Source organism: Sarcophilus harrisii, chromosome 3 (assembly GCF_902635505.1).
Source record: "Sarcophilus harrisii chromosome 3, mSarHar1.11, whole genome shotgun sequence".
NCBI classification, from domain to species: Eukaryota; Metazoa; Chordata; class Mammalia; order Dasyuromorphia; family Dasyuridae; genus Sarcophilus; species Sarcophilus harrisii.
Window position 1 is genome coordinate 235,058,905 of NC_045428.1, and position 20,386 is coordinate 235,079,290.

The 20,386-nt window shown below is 33.0% G+C and overlaps 1 protein-coding gene across 2 annotated transcripts in view; it reads left to right on the forward strand.

The window, feature by feature from the left end:
- Positions 1 to 20,386, forward strand: part of WDR4 (WD repeat domain 4) — a 55,957-nt gene that overhangs the window by 12,885 nt on the left and 22,686 nt on the right. For both annotated transcript variants that reach the window (XM_031959223.1, XM_031959224.1), the window contains exons 5-6: positions 6,878 to 6,990; positions 17,307 to 17,367. In XM_031959223.1, coding sequence (XP_031815083.1) covers positions 6,878 to 6,990; positions 17,307 to 17,367 — 174 coding nt within the window. The remainder of the gene's footprint in view (positions 1 to 6,877; positions 6,991 to 17,306; positions 17,368 to 20,386) is intronic.

Genomic DNA, 20,386 nt, shown 5'->3' on the forward strand with positions numbered 1-20,386 from the left:
AATGGGAACAGGATTTGTGATGTAAATAGACGAGTTGATTAGAGGTGAGTTGTGCTCACCATCTAGATGGTATTTTATTATATTGGAAGGTAAAAATACAGTTTTGTGAGAGATTTAGTGACATAGGACTTACAGCTTCCAGAACTTATAGCAGGTTCCAGGATAGTAAGGTACTAAGTAGATAATCTATTTAGCACTGTTTGCAAGTTCTAGTTCATAATTCATGACTACTTCACTAATTCCTAGCAGTTAGTAAGCATTTAAACACTTTTTATGTGCCAGGCACCATGTTAAGTACTACAGATTAAAAAAAAAAAAAAAAAAAAAAAAAAAAGGGTAAAAAAATTTTTTCCTGCCCAGAAACAGCTCACATGTAACTTAAGTTAATCTCAGAGGAAAGGCACTGATTATCATTAAGACATTACCTATCGTTAATGGAGACAGGGAAAATCTTCTTGTAAAAGGTAAGATTTTAGCATAGTTGAAGAAGGCCAGGAGGTAGAGATAGGGAATGATTCCAGGCAGGCTAACAACCAGTGGAAGTATTGGAAGATGTAATGAATGGATGAATAAACAAACATGTACTTAGCACTCAACTATATTCCAGTTGCTGTGTTAAATACTAGGGATACAAATAAACTTTTAAGGCGCTTGCAATCTAATAGGAGAAAGCAAAAAGAAAGCTGAAAATTGGGAGAAAGGTGAGAAAGAAGATTCCCAGCACAGGGCATGATGTCTAGGGAGAGGAGCTGATGATTTTAATTGTTTTCTGATTTTAATTTTTTTTTCTGATTATACATGTTCATTAATTTTTTTTTTTTTTTTTTTAAAGTTCAGATCTTTTATTGTCTCCAATATATCCCAGTTAGTTTTCTTAGAGGCCTCTCTCTCTCCTTGGTTCTAAGAGCTCATGCAGCTTTGTCACTTGCTTCTGCCTCTGCTTTCTTTTCTTTTCTTTTTTTTTTTTTAAATTTAATAGCCTTTTATTTACAGGATATATACATGGGTAACTTTACAGCATTAACAATTGCAAACCTCTTGTTCCAATTTTTCACCTCTTACCCCACCCCTCCCTAAATGGCAGGATGACCTAGTAGATGTTAAATATATTAAAATATAACTTAGCTACACAATAAGTATACATGACAAAACATTATTTTGCTGTACAAAAGAATCAGACTCTGAATTATTGTACAATTAGCTTGTGAAGGAAATCAAAATGCAGGTGTGCATAAATATAGGGATTAGAATTCAATGTAATGGTTTTTAGTCATCTCCCAGAGTTATTTTTCTGGCATAGCTGGTTCAGTTCATTACTGCTCCATTAGAAATGATTTGGTTGATCTTGTTGCTGAGGATGGCCTGATCCATCAGAACTGGTCATCATCTAGTATTGTTGTTGAAGTATATAATGATCTCCTGGTCCTGCTCATTTCACTCAGCATCAGTTCGTGTAAGTCTCTCCAGGCCTTTCTGAAATCATCCTGTTGGTCATTTCTTACAGAACAGTAATATTCCATAATTTTCATATACCACAATTTATTCAGCCATTCTCCAACTGATGGACATCCATTCAGTTTCCAGTTTCTAGCCACTACAAAAGGGCTGCCACAAACATTCGTGCACATACAGGTCCCTTTCCCTTCTTTATAATCTCTTTGGGATATAATCCCAGTAGTAACACTGCTGGATCAAAGGGTATGCACAGTTTGATAACTTTTTTGTTCATTAATTTTTTAAAAATACACATTTCTTTATGAATCATGGTAGGAGAGAAAAATCTGAACAAAAGGGAAAAACCACAAGGAAAAAAAGGGGAAAAAGTGAGCATAGCATGATTGATTTACATTCAATCTCCTTAGTTTTCTTTCTGGATGCAGATGGCATTTTCTAGCCAAAGTTTATTGGGATTGCCTTGGATCACTGAACTGCTAAGAAGAACCAAGAATTTCTTAGTTGATCATTGCACATTCTTGCTGTTACTGTGTATAATGTATTCCTGGCTCTGCTTGTTTTGCTCATTATCAATTCATGTAAATCTTTCCAGGCCTTTCTAAAATTAGCTTTAATATACTATAACTTATTCAGCTATTCCCCAGTTGATGAGAATCTACTCCTTTTCCAATTCTTTGCCATCACAAAAAGAGCTGCTACAAACATTTTTGCACATTGCGCCCTTTCCCCTCCTTTATTATTTCCTTGGGATATAGATAAAATAGCAGCATTGTTGAGTTAAAGGGTGTGCAGTTTTGTAGTCCCTTGGGCATAGTTCCAAATTGCTCTCCAGAATGATTGGATCAGTTCCCAACTCCACCAACAATGCATTAGGGTCCCAGTTTTCCCACACCCCTTCCAATATTCATCATTATCTTTTCCTGTCATTTTAGCTATGAGCTCTCTTCAAATGGAAACTTTGAGAGGTGTTCTTTATTCTGCCCTCCAGGCCTTCAATCAGAAGAGTAGAGGGATCTGAGAGTATTAATATTAAAGAGGTCTAAGTACCAAAGATGATGCCTTTTCTCAGGATGATGCAATTCCTGATGAAAAGATTGCATGATGTGGAGTAATTATAATCCCTTTCCAGGAGTGTAGAAAATGAAGAATGAATTGAGAAGTCTTTGAGCTATTTTTACATGGAGTTTTATGTAGGGAATAGCAAGAAAGCTGGCTTCTACAAACCAGTCACACTGATGTCATTAGATTATAGAGTATGTGGAGAGGATTAAAATATGTTGTTTGTCCTTCATTCTTGAAGAGGACCGTGACATGAGGGAGGTGATAGTATGACTTCAGAGGGATTGGATTTAAGTGAGGGAGGGTTGTGCAAGGTCACCTGCCTTTCTCCTTTTGAGCTGTCTGGGTTTAGTGACCAGAGATCGATCAGGACTGCTAGAGATGGCTCTGGATGTTGTGGGAGACCTTGGCCTTTTTAAACTAAGATCTTTTATAAGTTTCTGTTGGAATTAGAAAGTTAAAAACAGTGAGTAATCAAGGATGGCACATAGAATGCAAGTCTGGTTGACTGGAAATAATTTTTTTTAAAATTTCAGTGTTATTTTATTTTCCTAATTATATATAAATATAGTTTTTAACCTTTGTTTTTGTAAGATTCTATGTTCCAAATTTTTTCCCCTCTTCTTTCCCCCTCCCTCAAGACGGTAAGCAATTTGAAATAGGTTTTACATGTACAATCAGTTTGAACATATTTCCATATTACTCAAGTTTGACAGAAAAACCAGAATAAAATGGAAGAACCAAAAGAAGAAAAAGTACCCCCCACCCACCCAGCTCCCAAAAAAGGTGAATATATTGTGCTTTGACTCTCATTCACTTTCCCTAGTTCTCTCTTTGGATAAGTGTGGCATTTGCTATCCCAAGTCTATTGGAACTTTCTTAGTTCTAGCTCTATATTGCAGAGAAGAGCTAAATCTATTATAGTTTAATCATCACACAATCTTCTTCTTACTGTGTACTATGTTCTCTTGATTCTGCTTACTTTATTCAACATCATCTCATATAACTATTTTCAGGCTTTTCTGAAATCAGCCTGTTCATCATTTCTTATAGAATAATAATATTCCATTACATTCTTATATCACAACTTATTCATTCATTCTCCAACTGATGGGTATCCACTCAATTTCTAGCCATTACAAAAAGGGCTGCTACAAACATTTTTGCAAATGGGGGTCCTTTTCCCTTTTTTATGATCTCTTTAGGATACAGGGATATAGTAGAGGCACTGCTGCATCAAAGGGTTTGCTCAATTTCATAGCCTTTTTGGCATAATTGATTAGGAAAATATTGATGTCCTTGACAATAATAGGACATTTGAATAGAATACTGGTGCTGCAGTTAGGGAGATTTGAGTTCAAAACCAGTACTAGCTGTGTGGCCCTGGGTAAGTCACTTAACCTTGGTTTACCTCAGTTTTCTCATCTGTATAATGGAGATGATAATCTTGTGGACCTTCTTTGTTCTAGTGACCAAAATCTTTATTTCTTACTCATTATCAAAGAGTTTTATGATTATAACTTTATAGTATTGTTTGAGATAAGGTGCTGGTAGGTTCTCTTCTCCCCACCCGCTTTTTTTTTTTTCCAATGATTTCCTTGATATTGTAAACCATTTGTTCCTACAGATGGATGTTATTTATTTATTTATTTGCTCTGTGAAGTTTGGCAGTATGATTGGTGTGATCCTGAATAAAGTTAGGCAATATTATCATTTTTATTATATTAGTGCAATACTTATGAGCAGTTAATATTTTTCCAGTTATTTATATCTCCCTTTATGTGAAGAATAATTTGTAATTTTGTGTATATAATTTCTGTGTGGGTTCTGGCAAGTAGACTCCCAAGTATTTTATTCTGTCTGTAATTATTTTAAATCAAATTTATTTCTCTTCCTCTTGAATTTTGTTGGTAATATAGAGAAATGCTGATGATTTGTGTGAATTATTTTATATTTGTACCTTTGTCCAGATTGTTAATTGTTTTCACTTAGGTTTTCAGGTGACTCTAGGGTTCTCTAGGTAACATATCATATCATCTGCAAAAAAAGTGATAATTTTATTTCCTCTTTGCCTATATGCTTGTTCCTTCAATTTGTTAACATTTTTAGTACACATTTTAGTACAGTATTGAAAAATAATGGTTATAATGAATATTCTTGCTCTATTATTGATTTTACTGGAAAAACTTCTAGTTTAATCCCATAGATAATGCTTGCTTTTAGTTTTAGATGGATACTATTTATCAGTTTTAAAAAAGCTTTTTTTTTTTTTTTTTGCTTTCTAGTGTTTTTAACAGTAGTGAGTTATATTTTGTCAAAAGCTTTTTCTACATTTATTGGAATAATTATCTGATTTTTGTTGCTTTTGTTATTGATATGGTCATTTATTTTTATAGTTTTGCTAATATTAAACCAATCTTGCTTTCCTGGTAAATCCAGGCTAATCATAGTTTATAATCTTTGTTTTTAATATTGGAATCTCTGACAGTGTTTTATTTAATGTTTTTGCAACAATGTTCATTAAGGAAATTAGCATATAGTTTTCTTTGGCTGTTTTTCTCCCTGTTTTAGACATTAAAACTGTATTTATATTGTAGAAGGAATTTGGAAGGACTTCTTGCTCTGTTTTTTTCAAAACTTATCTAGTCTTGGAATTGTGTTCTTTACATGTTTGCTAGAATTTGCTTGTAAACCTATCTGGTTCTAAGTTTTTATTCTTTGGGAGTTCCTTTATGACATGTTCAATTTCTTTTTTTCTGAGATTGGATTATTTAAATCCTCAATTTCTGTTTCTGTTAATCTTGGGCATTTTATATTTTTGTAAGAACTCTTCCATTTCCTTGAGATTGTCAATTTTATTGACATTTAATTGAAATGACAGGAGCCCAGGCAAAGACAGTGGCAAGAAGGACCTAGGACTCCAGGGAACAGCCACAGCTCTAGGCAGCAGGCAAGGGACCATAGCCTCTGCCTCTACATCAGTATAAATTTAGTATGAAAAAATTTAATTTCAATTTTGTTTTTCAAAATGATTATATCAGTTTATAGCTCCACCAAGAATATATCAATATTGCTTATCATTCCATAAATCCTCTGAAATTGAGTATTACACTTTTCTGTTATTTTTGACTATTTGCAGAATATGAGATTAAATCTTAGAGTTGTTTTGATTTGCATTTCTTTATTTTTAAAAGTATATAAAGTATAATCTGGGGTATATAAACTGTAAAAAATCAAAACAAAACAAAACTGGAAAAGTAGGCTATATTATGAAAGGTATTGAAGGCCAAACTAAGGATTTTGTATTTGATTGTGGAGGTGATAGGGAGCCACTAGAGTTTAGTAGGATGGTAACATGATTGTGTCTGTGCTTTAGGAAAATCACTTTGGTGGCTGAATGGAGGATAGATTGGAGTACGGAAAGACTTGGGGCAGGTTGACCCACCAGCATACTTTTGCATTTGTCTAGGTTGGAAGTAATGAGGACCTATACTAATGTTGTAGGGTCAGAGGAAAGAAGATTTGCAGAGTTGAAAATGGGTAGAACTTGGCAACAGCTTGATTATGGGAGGTGAAAGGTAGGGAGGGGTTGAGAATAACTCCTGAAGGACTCAGAGGATGGTGGTGTCCTCTATACTAATAGACTCTTTAGGGGAGGATTTGAAGGATATACTGAGTTTCAGATGTCTGCTCGTTATACAGTTTGAGATGTCTGAAAGGCAGTTGTGAAATTGGAATTTGATAGTTTGTGGTAGGATAGGTGGATTTGAAATTCATCAGTATAGTGACAAGAATTAAATCCATGGAAGTTGATGAGATCGTCAAGTGAAGTAGTAATAGAGGGAGAATGAAAGGGGGCACAAAAGAAAATACTGAGGAATACCCGGGGTAAGAGAATATGATCTGGATGTTTTTTGACATGGCCAATGCGGGAATTTGTTTTGCTTGATTGATAGATGTTTTTATTTGTTCCTCTCTACTCCCTTTTATAGTAGTGGGGCTGGAAAAGAGAATAAAGATTGTTCTTTGTGGGCAGGAACTGATTTAATTTTGTCTTTGTAATTCCAGTTCTGAACACAGTGCCAGGCACTTAATAGAAGCCAAAAAAGATTCTGAGTTGTTGGTTGTAGTTTTGGGAGTTGTCTACATGTGAAAAATAATGGAAGGCTCTAAGATAGATGGAATCATTTAGGGAAAGAGTATAGACATTTACAGGAGATGGATGGACAGATTTTTGGGGTGACCTCTTTTTTAGAAAGAAAAGCCAACTTACTATTTTAAACTGTTACTCTTTTCCTTGGTAAGAAGTAAGAATTTTGTAAAATGAATTTATGTGAAATGAATTTTTTTTCTTTTCATGGAGGCTATGAGTCCTGATGACCGTTATATTCTCACAGCTGACAGAGATGAGAAAATTCGTGTTAGTTTGTTTGCAGCACCACACAACATAGAATCTTTCTGCTTGGGGCATACGGAGTAAGTAAATTGTCCATCACTTTTGGTAATAGTTGTAATAATCATTCATGTTGATATAATATTTTATGGTTTGTAAAGGGCTTTCAACACAATTCTGTGAAGTAAATAATATAATTAGTTTTATTCTTAGTTTACTCATAAAGGAATTAGGTGATCTATATAAGGTTGCACATCTAGTAAGCAGTTAAGCTGAGAATTGAACACAGGTCTTTTTACTGCAAGGCAAACACTGCTTTTGTTTGATCATAATTCACTTATGAATTCATGTATGATGAATCATTATTTTTATTGTCTAATTGATGCTACAAGCCAATTTACTAGTTTTGTTTAATCCTTATTAGCTTCTCTGCATTGAAACTTAGTCTTCCAGTACATGTATCAATGAGTAGTCAGTATTGCTTTGGAGTTTCTTCTGGAATTAGTGATACGTGCTAATTGTTTATGTTAATTAATCATGGGTTTTTTTAAAGAAGGTTTATTTATTTAAATAATTTCCTTTTAGAACAAAATCTAGTAACTTTTTACGGAAGACAAAGTACAGTTTACTAGCAGAGTGATTTTTAAAGGAGTCTATTGGGTAGACATTCTATTGATTTATTTAAGAGTTTAAAACTTATTTTTGATGAAGTTTTTGTATCAGGAGGCTGGCCACATAATTTGTAGGTATAGAAATTTTCTTATATCATGGACAGGTATGCAGGCAGCAAGAAACATATAGCTTAACATTTTTAACATTTAAGAATTGATTTTCTGAACTAACAAGTTGCTTTTTTATTTTTAAATTTCATTGTGCTTAATTTTATTCTTTTTCACTTAACAAACATTTAGTTTCTTTTGCCTCATATCCTCCCTTGTTGAAAACAAAGCTTACTGGAATAATTCTAGTTTCTTCCCCATTAAAAATAATGCTTGTTAATGGTTTTAGGTAGATACTCTTACCATTTTTCAGAAAACATCCATTTATTCCTATGTTTTCAACAGAAATGAATATTATATTTTGTGAACAGCTTTTTTTTTTGCGACTATATAATTATAAAGCAACAAAAAGTTGCTTTTCTTATTGATAATTGCACACCTAGTTCATTGATCTGCTCTTTATTTTACTGATAGAAGCATTTAGAGATAAACATTTTCTTCTATTGTTTTTGCTGAATCATATAAGTTTTGATATATTGTTATTGTTATTCTCCTTAATGAAATTATTGTTCCTGTGAAAATACAGATTAAAAACTTCTTGATGACTAAATGGAATGAGTAGGTTAAAGAGCAAATCATAGAATATTATCAGTTATGTTTATAGTTTTATGTTATATCATTCTTGTATTCTTGATATAATTTATCACTTGGTCATAATGTATAACCTTTGTAATATTTGGCTCCTGGCTAGTATTTTATTTAGAATTTATGCCTTCATATTCATTAATGAAATTAGACTATAATTGTCTTTCTTTTTTTGGGCTCTTTATGGGTTAGGTATCAAATGAAAAAATCCCCAATTAAATATCACATTGGAAATCCTAAAATTTATAGGTAAAATTAATAAAATTGATGTAAGTTTTATTTATTAATATAATGATTTTGGTGAAAATCGTTGAATTAATAGATAAAACTAGGAATTGGTTTTATTTATAAAAAAACCTAATGAAAATAAAACATGTTAATATCAATTCTTTTTCTTTTTATATTTTTGCTGAGGCAATTGGGATTAAGTGACTTGCCCAGGGTCACAAAGCTAGGACATGTTAATATCCATTCTAAATTTATGTGTACCAAATGCTATAGCATCTGAATTTTTCAAGGAAAAATTAAATGAATTACAGGTGGGAATAAATAGTGATATGATAATAGTGGGGAGTTATTAATCTTCACCTTTTAGAATTATATAATTCTAACTGAAAAATAAATAATAATGGAGGTGAACAGAATCTCAAATAAGTTAGATATCTGTAGAGAATTAAATGGGAATAGAAAGGAATACACCTTATCTCAGTAGTAAATGGTATTTTTACAAAAATTGACCATACATTAGGGCATAATAACTTTATAGTTAAGCAGAACAGCAGCAATATTAAAGGTATTTTTTTTAGATCACAATACAATGAAAATATATTCAATATCTAGAAAGAAAGAAGAAGAAAACCAAATCACTAGTATAAAAATGAAAACGGTGAACATATCACTAAAGAAGAGAAATCAAAGATATTCTGAGGATTTATTTTGGCTACATTTCACAGATTTTGGAATGTTATCTCAATTGTTTTTTTAATTAAATTATTGATGGTTTCTCATATTTGTTCTTGTTATTTTCTTCCTAATAAATTTTTAATCTTTATTTCAAATATTCTTTGTTGAATATAATTTTGTTACATTATGATCAGAAAATGATGCACTTATTATTTCTGTTTCTTTTGGCATTTGTTATGAGATTTTTAATGCCTGATTAGTTTTTGTGAAGGTGCTTAGAAATGGGTGTATTCCTATCTAATTCTATTCACTATTCTTCAGACGTTTGTTATACCTGACTTTTCCAAAAATCTGTTCAGGTTCTTTACTTTCTTCTTTTCTGATTAGATTTATTTAGTCCTAAGATGAGTCATTTGAGGTTTTCCAATATTAGAGTTTTACCACTTTCTTCTGCAACTTTTCCTATAAGAATTTTGATGCTATAGATAATGCTCTTTTCTGTTCTTTTAAAAAAAAAACAAAAACTTTCATGTGAATCTTCTGTTTCTAACTATGTTTTTTTAAACAATATATTGTCGAGTTCTGGTTTCTAATCCATTTTGCCATTATTATGTCTGGATTCACCAGTCATTTACAGTCTCAAGTGAGAAATAAGAAAAGCTTCCATCTCTTGCTACTTTTGTCCCTGGAAGGCAACTTGTCCCTCTTAAAGCCATCCTGATGTTGTGAAGAACCTCTGGTGCAAAGACATTTCATCTCCTGCTGCATTGTACTGTGAGGGAATAGAAGTAGGGAAAGTTAAGTAGGGAGTGGACTAACTTCTCTTACAGTCCACATCCATCTCTTTCTGCAATTTCTTCCCTAATCTCCAGAAGAAGAGTAATGAAATGGAGCTTCCCAAGTGACCATCTTTCTTTTACTTTGTATTCTACTTATATCCAACCTGATCTTTAGTCTGTTCTAAGAAGAGGAATGGCACTTGGACTTTTATGAACATTCTCTCACCTAAGCAGATCCTACATGTCCTAGCCATTCTGTATCCCTATGGCTTTTCATCCATACCCCATTTCCTACTGCCTGATTACTTGTTCCCATTCCTTCCCATACGTTGTTCTACTTAAGTTCCAATTAAATATAATCCATTTTTTACACTGTGCTCTTTGTAATGCCTGTTTCATAGGCAACAGATCTCCCTTCAACTTAAATCATTTTCTCCACTCCTATATTTTAGCTTACTGACACCTGGCCACCTTTTATAGCATTGACTGCACCTTCACTTATTCCCCTCAACTCACTGGTCAAGATTGGGGAGTTGGAATACTCCTTGTTCTCTACTAGCCACTTCTAGGTTTTCTCCTTACCTTTACCATTCAATAACTTCTCCTGCTTTGAGGTTCATAGAATTAATTTCTCTTTCTCAAAGTAGGCTTATTGAAGATTATCTTCTAGCTGAATCCTTTTTTTTTAAACTTTTAAAATATATTTTATTTTTCCAAATACATGCAAAGATAATTTTCAACATTCATCTTTGCAAAACTTTGTATGCCAAATTTCTTTCCTTCTCTTCCTAAAAAAAATAAAATAAAATAAAGCTTTATGGTATAACCGTATACCTTACAAATTGTAGTGATAAATGGAGTAAACTTCATTTACCACTGCCATTCGGAATACAACTATGTTGCAAGGTAAGAGGAAGTCCTAAGGGAAGTTTCTTTTTTTTCTTTTTATTATTATAATAACTTTTTATGGACAGAACCCATGCCAGGATAATTTTTTACAACATTATCCCTTGCACTCACTTCTGTTTTGATTTTTCCCCTCTCTCCCTCCACTACCTCCCCTAGATGGCAAGCAATCCTATATATGTTGAATATGTCGCAGTATATCCTAGATAAAATATATGTGTGCAGAACCAAACAGTTCTCTTGTTGCTCAGGGAGAATTGGATTCAGAAGGTAAAAATAACCCGGGAAGAAAAACAAAAATGCAAACAGTTTACATTCATTTCCCAGTGTTCTTTCTTTGGGTGTAGCTGCTTTTGTCCATCATTGATAAATTGAAACTGAAGTAGGTCTCTTTGTCAAAGAAATCCACTTTCATCAGAATACATCTTCATACAGTATCATTGTTGAAGTATATAATGATCTCCTGGTTCTGCTCATTTCACTTAGCATCAGTTCATGTAAGTATCTCCAAGCCTCTCTGTATTCATCCTGCTGGTCATTTCTTATAGAACAATAACATTCCATAACATTCATATACCACAATTTACCCAACCATTCTCCAATTGATGGGTATCCATTCATTTTCCAGTTTCTAGCCACTACAAACAGGGCTGCCATAAAAATTTTGGCACATACAGGTCCCTTTCCCTTCTTTAGTATCTCCTTGGGGTATAAACCTAGTATTAACACTGCTGGGTAGGGTATGTACAGTTTAATAACTTTTTGGGCATAATTCCAGATTGCTCTCCAGAATGGTTGGAGTCATTCACAACTCCACCAACAATGTATCAGTGTCCCAGTGTTCCCGCATCCCCTCCAACAATCATCATTATTTTTTCCTGTCATCTTAGCCAATCTGACAGGTGTGTAGTGGTATCTCAGAGTTGTCTTAATTTGCATTTCTCTGATTAATAGTGATTTGGAATTAGAGTCAATTCTCTATATATTTTGGAAATGAGGCCTTTATCAGAACCTTTAACTGTGAAGATGTTTTCCCAGTTTGTTGCTTCCCTTCTGATCTTGTTTGCTAGAGTCAATTCTCTATATATTTTGGAAATGAGGCCTTTATCAGAACCTTTAACTGTGAAGATGTTTTCCCAGTTTGTTGCTTCCCTTCTGATCTTGTTTGCATTAGTTTTGTTTGTACAAAAGCTTTTAAATTTGATGTAATCAAAATTTTCTATTTTGTGATCATTAATGGTCTCTAGTTCATCTTTGGTCACAAATTTCTTCCTCCTCCACAGGTCTGAGAGATAAACTATCCTATGTTCCTCTAATTTATTTATAATCTTGTTCTTTATGCCTAAATCATGGACCCATTTTGATCTTATCATGGTATAGGGTGTTAAGTGTGGGTCCATGCCTAATTTCTGCCATACTAGTTTCCAGTTATCCCAGCAGTTTTTGTCAAATAATGAATTCTTACCCCAAAAGTTTGGATCTTTGGGTTTGTCAAACACTAGATTGCTATAGTTGACTATTCTGTTTTGTGAACCTAACCTGCCCCACTGATCAATTGATCTGTTTCTTAGCCAATACCAAATGGTTTTGGTGATTGCTGCTTTATAATTTAGATCAGGTACAGCTAGGCCACCTTCATTTGATTTTTTTTTTTCATTAATTCCTTTGAGATTCTCGACCTTTTATTATTCCATATGAATTTTGTTGTTATTTTTTCTAGATCATTAAAATATTTTCTTGGAAGTCTGATTGGTATAGCAGTAAATAAATAGATTAGTTTAGGGAGTATTGTCTTCTTTATTATATTCGCTTGGCCTATCCAAGAGCACTTAATATATTTCCAGTTATTTAAGTCTGACTTTATTTGTGTGGAAAGTTTTTTTGTAATTTTGCTCATATAATAACTGACTTTCCTTTGGTAGATAGATTCCCAAATATTTTATGCTATTGACAGTTATTTTGAATGGAATTTCTCTTTGTATCTCTTGCTGTTGGATTTTGTTGGTGATATATAAAAATGCTGAGGATTTATGGGGATTTGTTTTATAGCCTGAAACTTTGCTAAAGCTATTAGAAATAATTCATAACTTTAGCAAAGTTGCAGGGTACAAGGGAAGTTTCAAGACTAAAATTCCCTTAGGAAAAAACACTTAGCTCTGATCCACAAAAATAATATCATTTTCTCTCTGGGACTATAAAGAGAAGTGGAGATAGGGCAGAAATACTTATTTTTAGTGATATCATATTGACACTTTGTATATAAACTGATGAATTTTGTGACAGTGTTCATCCTCAAAAGGTCAGTGGAAATGAGGGTAGGAGGACGGTGTGGCTTACCTATAAAATGAAGATCTCTAGTTAAATGAACAGCTCAACATTTCTTTTCAGACCATGGCACTTATTACCAAGAGGCAAAGTGGTTTCATGGAATGCCAATTTAAAAAACCCTAGCTGTGATGTTTATGAATGGTGTAATAAAAACAAATCACAACATCACAACATCACAACATCTCAGTTTCTAAACTGTAATAGTGACAATAACTTTTCCACCTATATGGAAAAAGCATTTAGATGCTTTCTATAAACACCTTTCTCTTCCTCAACCTGCTTTTAAATAGCATCCACACAGATGATGGCTACTGAAATGAAAAGGGAAGAAAATAATTTGGTGATAAAACTATGAAAAGAACCCATATTCCATCCTAGAAACTGAAAAGAGAAAGAGAAAATGAAACAAAAAAAAGTGTAAGTTTTCCAGGTACTCTTGCCCCCAGGATTAAATATAAAATTATGTTTGGTGGCATTCAAAGGACTTTATAACTTAGCACCTACACTTATAAGCACCTACATTTTCAGTTTTCTGGAACTTTACTCTCCAAAACATAAATTCCACCTGTCAGTTTTGGACATTTTCTCTCGGCATTTTGTTTTCTTTCTCAATTTTTTTTTTCTTCTTGATCCAATTTTTCTTGTGCAGCAAGATAACTGTATAAATATGTATACATATATTAGATTTAACATATATTTTAACATATTTAACATGTATTGGACTACCTGCCATCTAGAGAAGGGAGTAGAAGGAAGGAGGGGATAATTTGGAACAGAAGGTTTTGCAAGGAACAATGTTGAAAAATTACCCATGCATATGTTTTGTGAATAAAAAGCTTTAATAAAAAAAAATGCAAGCAAACAACAACAGAAAGCGTGAGAATGTTATGTTGTGGTACACACTTAGTTGCCACAGTCCTCTCTCTGGGTGTAGATGGCTCTCTTCATCACTGAACAATTGGAATTGGTTTGAATGACTTGGCTCTTTTCAACAATGAGATGATTCAAGGCAGTTGCAATGGACTTGAAATGGAAAGTACTATTGGCATCCAAAGAGAGAAGTATGGAGACTGAATGTGGATCAAAACAAATAGTATTCTCACCTTTTTTTGTTGTTGTTGCTTGTTTGTTTGGGTTTTTTCTCTCATTTTTTTTTCCCCTTTAGATCTGATTTTTCTCACATTCTCTATGTTAGGAATGCTGTCCTTTTTTACCTCTATCTATTGACTTTCCTGGCTTCCTTTAAGTCCCAGATAAATCTGGCTTCTGTACATGGCCTTCCCCGCCTAAGCCCTCTTAATTTTAGTGCCTTCTCCCTTTTAATAGTTTCTTTTTTATTTTGTATATAGCTTGCTTTTACATATTTGTTTGCTTCTTGTCTCCCTCATGTTGTAAGATTCTTGAGAATAGGAATTGCCTTTGCCACTTTTTATATCTCTAGCATTTAGCACAATACCTGGCACATGGTAGTAATATTTAAATATTTATTTAATACTCAATAAATACATGTTGACTTACAATTGTGATTGCTAATTCTATTTCCATCCATCTTATTCTCATGATTTTCCTTGCCCTTTCTTTATTCTCCTTCTTTATGAGTCTGTCTTATTTCAGTCTAATGGCTTCCTTATTTTTTTCCTCCTTGTTCTCCTTTTTCCCCCTTACTGTATTATTTTCCTTTTGGGTAAGATATAGTTCTGAATCAACTATGTACATATATACGTATTCTTCCCTCCTTTTAACCAGTTCGAATGAAATAGAAGTAAAAGTATTACCCAGTTACTCCAACACCAACTGTTTCCTCTGTTTTATACATTTCCCATTTTTTCCACTACTGTTCTCATTTGAATTTTTAAAATCTTTTTTTTTTGCTCTTTAAAAAAAAAAGCCCAAATTTTTAAAAAAAGAATTCTTTTTGAGTTTGTGTTCAGTCTGCCTTTCTTTACTTGTAGATGTTTTCAAATCATTCTCTTCTCTATTTTTATCTTAAATTTCCTGTCACCACAGTAGCTATTTATGGTTTAGTTCATATTTTGCTTGTTCATTCTTCTATTACTTCTTCATTTTGGATTTTTAAGTTAGTCCTGGGCTCTGTACAATTATTGGATTGATGTCTGCTGTGGAGATTAACTCCATCCTTTACATCCTTCCACTGCTTTCATAGATCAATTTTGGGCCTGCACATTTTTAGTTTTTCTAAAGTGTTGTGATTTGGGAAGAGATGTGTTCATTGCTTTATTAATCTCTGAGCTCTGCACATTAATGACTCAATTTAAGTTTTGTTGGCTTGTGGATTGTTAATTTTAGTAGACTTCTGCTGGACTTAATTACTGTCAGTTCCTTGGGAGATTCTGTAGGTTCAGAGAGAGAACTACTGACTCCCTTTTGATTTGGCATTGCTGCCTTGGTTATTTTGCTGTGAGGCTGATGGCTGGAACTGAGTTGTGTCTGCTCCTCAAAGGCATATACTTAGGTTTCAAGATCTTGTTTCTTACCTAATACTCATTCAGGGCCCAGGCTTACTTTTAGTTATTTTTTTCTGCCCTTTATATGTGAGCACCTGACCTATATTTTAAGCTAGTTCGGTGATCCCTTAGGTTCTGCTCTGGGGCTACATGCCCTGGGGTTCTGTCTTAGCTTCCTTTTGTTTCCTTGTTCTTCAAAAGCTTTCTGTCACATGTTCTTGCCCAGTGCCTATGCTCATTGTTCATAGACCTCTCTCTTGGTCTCCATAAATTGCCTTGGGTTGAAAGAGTGACTCACTAAGACTTTTCTTGGCTTGCCAAATCGGACATTTATCTGGTATGTTTTTTATGTGGTGGAGAAAGTACGCTGGGTGAGTTGGATAGCAGTGTTTCATCTCTTTCTTCAGTCTTGACTGCTTCTTGTTTCTAAGATTGCTGATAATTTCCAAATTGTTTCTTTAACAATATATGAAAATTTGCTAAATTATCATGTCACACACTCTTTTTGGTATGCCATAAAGCATGCTATGTCTTTAAAAGTCTTATACTCATTCAGATAATTTTAGACCTTTGGAGAAGTTTTCTTAGATCTATGAGGAGAGATGTGGGAAAAATTGTTCTAGTACAGCTAAGATTGTGAATCTGAAATAGGCAAGATGATGCCATCACTAGTTAGGTTAGTAGTAGTTCTTGAACTTTTTTGTCTCAAAATCCTTTTATGCTTTTAAAAATTATTGAGGCTCACAAAGATCTTTTATTTATATGAGTTATGTTTCTTGACATTTGTAAAATTATGAAAAATTATTAACTAAAAATAGTAAAACAACTCCATGTTTTTAACATAAATACATATTTATGTTATACATAAACTGTTTTTATAAATACTAATATAAATACTATTTTTAATGAAAATAACTTTAAAAAATATAAATGAAATTCTTTTTCTGCCTTTTGGACCATGCCATATATTGATTTGGTTGAAGTATATAAAGAAAATCTGGCATCATGTAAATATGTAGTTAGAAAAGTAGGGGAATATTTTAATTGGGAAATAATGTTTTAGTTGTATTATGAAAATAACTTTGATTTTGTGGATTCTACAAAAGGGTCTTGAGGACCCCCAGAGGCCTGCAAGACCACAGTTTGAGAATCATTATTCTAGAGAAACAGTTGTGGAATATAAGATAGAATCCTGAGGTCTGCATATACCATCTCTTGTAGAACTCTAAAATGTTGTTATTTGGAATCATCAAAGAATAACACAAATTAAGAGGCAGCATAGAATGGAGGAAAGAGCTCTGCATTTGGACTTAAGGGCCTTGAGTTCAAATTCTGGTTCTGTTGATGAGGTTTGACCTTATGTAAGATTTAAGCTTTCTGGACCTCTTCAAAGGTAAAATGAAGCTTATCTCTACAGTCCTAACACTTATGATACTAATTCTGTATATATAATCTGTCATGAAGTTGATAAATAATTCACCTTTTACTCCAATTTATTTATTTTTTGGGGGGAGGAGATAATTATTGGGTGAAAGAAGGTTATTTTCTGAGGATAATTGTCTTTATTTAGATATGTAACAGATGATCTTGTTTGGCAAAGATAGTCATGGTTGACAAAAATTTAACATCTTTATGTCAATTTTTTTATCCTTAGGTTTGTGAGCAGAATATTTGTAGTGCCAAATCATCCGGATCTGTTATTATCTACCTCAGGGGTAGGTATTTTCATCATTTCTCTTCATTTTTTTTTTTAAATTTGGACAAGATATGTATGTGGTTTGATGCTACAACTGGGGATTCTTTTAGAGATAGGCTTTTGTTTGTTTTTTATTTTATTTTTGTTCAGTTATCCTAGATGGTATTTTCCTTCTTTTTCCCCCAAGATAAAGAGGTAATTATAATTCTTATTTCCAGCAATTTATTAGACAGAAAATATTAATTTCATGGTCCTTTTAATTGATCTGACATGGACTTAATCTAAGTTGCTTACCATCATTAGCTCTAAAAATGCCTTCATCATCTCAGTGCGGGAGATAGAAGAGAGACTTTTTGAATCTCTGGGACATTTAGATTCTACAGAAGTATAAAATGTAAGGCTATATAGAATGCAACTCTCTTACCTAAGTAAGATACTAAGATTTAATTTAGTCTTCTAGTATCTACTCCAGTAGATGCCTTATCATGTCATACCAGATTACACAGAGTTTTACTTTGACACCAGAAAGCAAGCTTATGTAGTTCCTAACATTCTGGCTTCATAATGAATTGTTGCTCAAAGTCCAGTCTTATAATTTTGGAGATATTTATCACTAGTTGATATTTTCAACCATGATACTCACAAAGCTCATTTGTTTTTCATAGGAAATTGTGATCTAGTTTACTTAAAGGCAGACTTCATACTAATGAAATTATAGCTTTTTGAAGTATTGTGATTCTAAGATTTGTCATCATTGTATTTTTAAAAAAGTTATTAATAAATAACTTTTGTCTTAAAAATAGTATCCAAAACCTAACTGCCAAATGAAAAGAAATTACGTTGATTATTTTTCACAAAGGGATTAATCTTAAGAAATCATTAAATTGAAATTTTGTTAAAATTCTCAGTCATTAAGCAAGCTTTTGAAAATAGTTTCATTTTCTTCAGAGGTCTTCCTTTTGCCCATAAACCTTTTTCCTTGTTGTTTTAGTTTTTAGATTTTTCTTTTATGCACCCAGATTCCTGTTTTTGTCTTTCATGGCTTTTTTGTCTTTGCTAATCTATTTTCTAGTGTTTTTTCGTGTTGATTTTTATCAATATCTGGGTTTATTGAGTTTTTACTTTTCTTTTACTTTGCTAAAACCTTACTTCCCTAGGATCTTAAAATTGTCTTAGAATTTTTCTATGAACAGTGGAAATTTTATTATGCAGGTCTTTCAATTAGTAAATGTTTAACAAGTTGCTTATTATTTATAGAATTCTTGCAATACGAATGTTTGTGGCAGCCCTTTTTGTAGTGGCTAGAAACTGGAAACTGAATGGATGTCCATCAGTTGGAGAATGGCTGAATAAATTGTGGTATATGAAAATTATGGAATATTACTGTTCTGTAAGAAATGACCAACAGGATGATTTCAGAAAAGCCTGGAGAGACTTACACAGACTGATGCTGAGTGAAATGAGCAGGACCAGGAGATCATTATATACTTCAACAACAATACTAGATGATGACCAGTTCTGATGGATCAGGCCATCCTCAGCAACGAGATCAACCAAATCATTTCTAATGGAGCAGTAATGAACTGAACTAGCTATACCCAGAAAAAGAACTCTGGGAGATGACTAAAAACCATTACATTGAATTCCCAATCCCTATATTTATGCCCACCTGCATTTTTGATTTCCTTCACAAGCTAATTGTACAATAATTCAGAGTCTGATTCTTTTTGTACAGCAAAATAATGTTTTGGTCATGTATACTTATTGTGTAGCTAAGTTATATTTTAATATATTTAACATCTACTGGTCATCCTGCCATTTAGGGGGGGTGGGGGGTAAGAGGTGAAAAATTGGAACAAGAGGTTTGGCAATTGTTAATGCTGTAAACTTACCCATGTATATATCCTGTAAATAAAAGGCTATTAAATAAAAAAAAAAATAAATTAAAAAAAAAAAGAATTCTTGCAATAGGCATGGATAATATAAGTGGTATTGGTTTTGAACTAAAAGGGCAAAATCACTATTTCCAGACAGGATAACCACTTAATCTCTTGGAAGTCATGTGATTTTTTTAGCCCCCTGTGCCCCTAACCTAAAAGGTTTTACAACTAATATTTCTTACAATTCCTCAAAATTGGAAGAGAGATTGTTTATTGTAGGGTCCTTCGACAGATTTTCTAGACCTTCCCTCCCATCTCTGAATTTTTATTTCTTTAAAAATGGAGAGAATGGCTCTTCAGAAACAAGATCTTTGTCCAGGTGTGCTGTTGTCTCATTTGTGTTAAGTGATGCTCTCTGAGTCATTAGATCTGGATTTGAGTGAGCTCCAAAAGGTGTTACCTAGGTGAGCTCAGGCAAGGCCTTTAACTTCTTTGGTCTTCAGATTTCTCTTCTGTTAAATGGGGATAACAAAATTCACATAGTTGTTGGGAGGAAAATGCCATGACAAACTTCTTGTGACAAAGAAATGTGAACTATCATTTCTCTCTCTCTCTCTCTCTCTCTCTCTCTCTCTCTCTATATATATATATATATATATATATATATGTATACACTCATACTTTTTTCTACAAGAGGGAACAAAAGACACATTGAAATATTCTTAGGTAAGGGCATAAAAAGAGAGTTGCCTTTTGTGTCCATTCAAACCAGTATGTTGACTGTGTCATTGGCCTTTGTAAAACATACAGGAAATTTCTTCTACTTGAAAATACTTTGTTTTCACACAAACAACCAAGCAAGCAAGATTAGAAAGGAAGCAGAAAGTTGGCTAATGATTTTTTAGCTAGTGTTTCTAACTACTATGAAGGCATTTTTAAAATATATAGAGAATTGAGTCAAATTTATAAAAATGCAAGTAATTCTCCATTTGATAAATGAGGGGAAAAAAGTAATAGGGAATTTTCAGAAGAAAAAAAATTAAAGGAAGCTATAGTCATGAAAAAAATGCTCTAAATCACTATTGATTAGAAAAATGCAATAGCCCTTACCCTAAATGCAGCTCTTTAAGTACCACTTTATACCTACACGATTGACTA